General features: G+C 39.4%; 1 protein-coding gene across 1 annotated transcript; it reads left to right on the top strand.

Annotated features, from left to right (window-relative positions):
- Positions 1–4,324: 4,324 nt before the first annotated feature.
- On the top strand, positions 4,325–5,296 carry LOC103750845 (olfactory receptor 51S1). The gene has a single exon (XM_008854128.2). The coding sequence runs from the start codon at positions 4,325–4,327 to the stop codon at positions 5,294–5,296; it is 972 nt and encodes a 323-aa protein (XP_008852350.2).
- The last annotated feature ends 364 nt before the right edge of the window (positions 5,297–5,660 follow it).

Raw genomic sequence — 5,660 nt, 5'->3', positions numbered from 1 at the left:
ACATACCTTATAAAAACAAAATAAATTATTAGACTGGAATTAGAACTCTACACTAGACTCATTTTTTCCCTTGCCCAAGTCACAAGTCATTGATTCAAAATGACTTTTGTACTACCTATCTATCTATCCCAGACTATCGCTAAGCACTTACATACATATATGGCTATGTTGGAAACATGGGATAATTTTGGAGATTTTAAAAACATACATGATAGCATAATGCAAAAATCATTCTGAAACATATTTAAAACTCAGCAACACATCTCCAATTGAACCATTAAAACTACTATCATTACATTATTCCTTGTTCCCATATGAAGAAATCTAATTATTTCCCCTAAAAAGCACAGTCTTTTTATATGCCTCATTATGCCTGTGAGAGCATTTATCTCTGATAGCTATCTCAGTAACTAGAATTTGAAAGATAAATTCAAATAGGCATTGTCACACAATTTTGTGATTTTCTTAGTTTTTTAACCTAAAATTTTAGATAAGCTTATCAATTGCTACAGAAATTTTTCTGGCCTTTTGTGAGACATTTTACTGACACTGAATGTCCACTCAGGGATTGTTGACACTTCATCTGTATCAGTCTTCCAGTCTGTAAGTCAAACTATCTCTGCACACTCAATGATTAGTTTAATCAGCCTCTTTGAATTAAGTCCTTATGTTTCTGCACACATGTTCACGACCCAGGTGGAGAGAGATTATGCCTTGCCAAACTGAAAACTGCTATTTATTTCTTTAACACCCAACCAATACCCTTCAGTATAATCTGCAATAGAAGTGGGAGGAGTGGATCTTTTTTTTAAATCTAAGTCAATTTTTAAATAGAGGAACATTTACCTATAGTTTTTTTTTTTTTTTCTAATGTTTGCCTGGGTTTAGAATCAAGATCACACTGTATTCCTAGATTGAATTGGATTTTATAAAATCCTAAAATTTATCCAACTTGAGCAGAACTTGGTACAGTTCTTCCTTTTAACATGTGGTATAATTTACTAGTGCCCCAAAGGCCTTTGTCTGTCCTCTCACAGGAGCTCTTTCAGTTTGTAAAAGACTTTCTATATTTGTCCAGCTTGGTAATTTATGTCTTTGTAGAATTACACTGTTTTTCATTTCATCTAAGCTATCTCACTGTGGGCATATACTTTTGCTTATATTTGGATATATGATCATTTTGGCTACTATGAAATTAGTATTACCTCCTGTCATTTTTTATTTGGGTAATTTGTACTTTTTCCTTTATTTTTGATTAAGCCATCCTAAGAATTTTCTATTTTGTTGATCTTTAATTAATTAATTGATTTGTAGTACCTTATGGATCTTTGAAGCTGTTGATTTCTTCAGCTTTCTAGGTATACGAGTGGTTAATAAGAATTACAGACTGGGTTTTCAATGAGTACAGTGTTGTGTTTTAAAAAGTGTTATATTATATTTATTTTACACCATGAAACCACACACACACACACACACACACACACACACACACAGTGGGAAGTGGTAACTGCCCCCACCCCACCCTTTTGGCTTGTACTAAGCACATGCCATCATCTGGACATGTTTGTTTGGATTGCACCAAATGTAGCGCAGTCGTTATTCCATCAATGTGCTCTCTCCATTGCACACTTTATGGCATCCCATATACAGCCCAAGAACATTTACACAATTATTACATCAACAAAATTGCTTTTAAGTAACTATGTACAAAACCACTTTTATTCTTCAAGGATAATGATAGTTTCATAAACTTTGTTTGAAATAATTTTCTAATTTCTGAGCATCTCTGAATTCTCTACACTCCTAATCAGGTAAATGAAATTAATCCTTACCTCTGAGCTCAACTGTCTACAAATAATGGACTGAAATTCCACCTTTGATGCATATGAATGATTACAATTTGCATTTGATTATTTCCAGTCATCATAACATTCAGTTGATATGATTAAATGTCACATTCATTTCACCTGTTTTGTTCACAACACTTCACATTATACATTGTTGGCATCACATCGATTATGTAACAGTAATCCTTTTTTTTTCCAATTTAATGAATAGTTCCTAGTCTAAAATACTTGACTAAGTAAAATTCAGCAGTTATTTTACTGTTGGACCACTGAGTCTGTAAGATGTAAATGTACGATATGGCTTCTTCAGAGAGTTCCCAGGACTTCCCAATTATTTCTTTAAGATCTATTATTAATATTTTCAATGATATGCCTGTCTGTGTTTGTGTGAGGATGTTCGCATGTAAGAAGAGCTGCCTGAAGAGGACAGAGGCAGCAACAACCTCTGGTGGTTGCAAGTTGCCTGATTTAGGTGCTAGGAGCTGAACTTGGGTCTGCTATAAGATCAAGTTCAATATTCATTATTGTGTGTCATGAACCTTGCTTTCACTTGGCTGTTAATTAGGCTGTTAAAAAAATTCCTAATTTTTTATAATCCATATTTCCAAGTACATTTAATCATTCCATCCTCTCTATTGTGATCAGTTAACTGTGTAACATTGTTACAACAAATTGAATGGGTTCCTCCAGGAGTGATCAACTCCTTTAAGAATAAAGCTACGTGTCTTCCAAACTGGGGTTAAGTTATCTACACCACAAATTCAATTCCCAAGTAGTTTCCAATAAATTAAAGTCCTGTATGTGTTCTGTAATATCAAATTTTGTAAAAATAATTATGTCTTATTTTACAAGGGTTGTAAATGTGGTATATTGTCTTTTAATAGGTTTGTAGTCAACTATTTTTTAAGATGCGTAACCACCTAAAATACATTTACATTGTTTCTCAATCATATTCTTTGAAATCTCCTTCTCAAAATTATGTTCAACACCACTATAGTATTGAGAGAGTCTACAAACACAGGTTCATGATCAAAAATAATGGGGCTGGTGAGATACAATGCAGTGTTTTGATGTGCGTACACATTGTGAAAGGATCACCATATTCAAGCTAATAAATGAACAGATCTAACCGCTCATACAGTTGTGTGTGTGTGTGTGTGTGCGTGCGTGTGTGTGTAGAAACATTTAAGATCAACTCTCTTAGCAAATTGCAAGTATAAATATATTATCAGCTGATTATGCCACAGTGTATACTAATTCCCTACAACTTAGCTATCTTAAAACTATAATAATTTTTATCTTATCTTCCCCCTTCTGCCCCTAGCAAGTACACTTCTCTCTGTTCTCCAGGTTTGCTATATCAAATTACACATAGAAATGAAATCATGTAGCATTGTCTGACTGACTTATTTCACTTCATACAATGTCCTTCAAGTTCATCGATACTGTCACAAGTGGAAGGGTTTCCTTATATTCTACTTCTTAATATATTGTATTTATTATTTTTATTTTATGTGTATGAGTGTTTTGCCTGCACGTATGTAAGTGCATCACATGTGTGCCATGCCCTGCAGAGGCCAGAAGAGACTGTTGGATCCCCTGGAACTGGAGTTACAGGCACTTGTCAGTTGCCTTGTGGGTGGTAGAAATCGAACCCAGATCCTCTGAAAGAATAGCAAGTGTTCTCAACCACTGAGCCATCTCTCCAGCCTCCTATCTTACATATTTTTCATCCATTCATCTATTGAAAGATACTTATACAAACTAAGAAGTTAAATCTGATAGGCATGCTTAAGGAAAATAAAGGAGGACCATAAAGGTCAAAGCTCACTGAGAAACACACTTAAGAAAAACTCAACTTAGAGACAAAGTTGTAAATAGTAACACTTTAAGGAGAACTAGTAAAGTGGACCAGATGCAGTTGTGTTAAGGCAACACAGAAGGCAGAATGTCTGCTGTTAAGAGGAGAGGGAAAACAGATGTGCTAAGGCAGATCCTCTCCTCAGCCGTGTGTCAAATAAGGGAGATAGTTAAGTTAGGTAAAGGAGAGAGAGAGAGAGAGAGAGAGAGAGAGAGAGAGAGAGAGAGACCAGGGAGATAAAACAAAGCTAGAGCCAGTGAGATGGCTCAGTAGTTAAATGCATTTACTGTCAAGCCTGATGAGAGGGAGAGGGAGGGAGGGAGGGAGGGAGGGAGAGAGAGAGAGAGAGAGAGAGAGTCAACAGTTTGAGGAAAGGAAAAATCTGAGAATAGCTACCCTCCCAAAGCAAACAAACAAAACACCCTCTAAGACAAGGAATACACATGCATACACTATTAGAATGAGCATGTGTGTTGAAGGGAATGTGTGTATTTGGGCACTTTAGGACAGTAGAGAGGAGAGGTGGGCTGCAGTAGAAGGCATCATGTAAATATGTCATGATTAAGTAAACCTAATTAATTTTCAGGTTCTAGAGTTCGAAGTGTGATCTTGAACTATGCCAACACTCCCCATCCAGGCACCCTGTAATAACAGGACTCCAATGGCCCCCACCTTCTTGCTGGTGGGCCTGCCTGGGCTGGAAGTTGCACCATCGTGGTGGACAGTCCCTTTCATCGTTGTCTACCTTCTGTCTGCCCTGGGCAACGGTACTATCCTTTGGATCATTGCCCTGGAGCCCACGCTGCACCGACCAATGTACCTCTTCCTCTTCTTGCTCAGTGTGTCTGATGTTGGTTTGGTCACAGCGCTGATGCCCACCCTGCTGGGTCTGGCCTTCGCTGATGCCCATGCTGTGCCTGCCGCAGCCTGCCTCCTACAGATGTTCTTTGTCCATGTCTTTTCCGTCATGGAGTCATCTGTCTTACTCGTCATGGCCTTTGATCGGGCATTGGCCATCTGCCGACCTCTCCACTACCCAGCACTCCTCACCAACAGTGCCATTAGCAAGATTGGCCTGGCCATTGCTTTCCGATGCCTGGGTCTCCATCTGCCGCTGCCATTCCTCTTAGCTCACATGCCCTATTGCCGCCCGCAGGTCCTGACCCATTCCTATTGCTTGCACCCAGATATGGCCCGTCTAGCCTGCCCAGGAGCATGGGGTGCAGTCTATAGCCTGGCTGTAGTCCTGTCTGCCATGGCACTGGACCCTCTACTTATTTTCTTCTCCTATGGCCTGATTGGCAAAGTGTTGCAAGGTGTGGGGTCCACTGAGGATCGCTGGAAGGCTGGTCAAACCTGTGCTGCGCACCTCTCCGCCGTGCTCCTCTTCTACCTACCCATGATTCTCCTGGCACTCATTAGCCAATTCAAGCTGCCACTCCCTCAGCCTGCCCACACTCTTCTCTCCTATGTCCACTTCCTGCTTCCTCCGCTGATAAACCCAGTTCTCTATAGTGTAAAGATGAAGGAAATTAGAGAAAAAATACTCAGGAGAATGTTTCCCCGGAAGATAGGCTGCTCTCAGTGAGGGGATGCGCCTACATGCTTGGTGGTAGAGAACTCCCAATACAAAGAGCCCAATGACAGAGAACTTGGTCCACCATGCATGGGACTGTCACTCAGGTCATTTGCCTATGTGTGAATGTAGCTGCCTGTCTCCAGAAGTGTGCACTGTATGTTGAAGAAAGTTCAAAAGCCCCAGAGAACAGAAGCAATCTATCCACTATAGTACTCTCTGTTAAGAGAGAAAGAGGTGGATTCTGTTTTATCACATTCATCCAAGTGTGGGGTCTTGTTTGTTGTTTCTATCATTATATTCCGAGTAACTGAGAAATGTGGAGGATTTAAACAGCTACATGGAAGAAGAAAGAGATGATAGGTGCCTCCTGCCC

Source organism: Nannospalax galili, unplaced genomic scaffold (genome assembly GCF_000622305.1).
Source record: "Nannospalax galili isolate Female #2095 unplaced genomic scaffold, S.galili_v1.0 scaffold1387, whole genome shotgun sequence".
NCBI lineage: Eukaryota > Metazoa > Chordata > Mammalia > Rodentia > Spalacidae > Nannospalax > Nannospalax galili.
The sequence above is the reverse complement of the archived record's forward strand: the minus strand, read 5'-3'. Positions and strand labels throughout refer to the sequence as shown.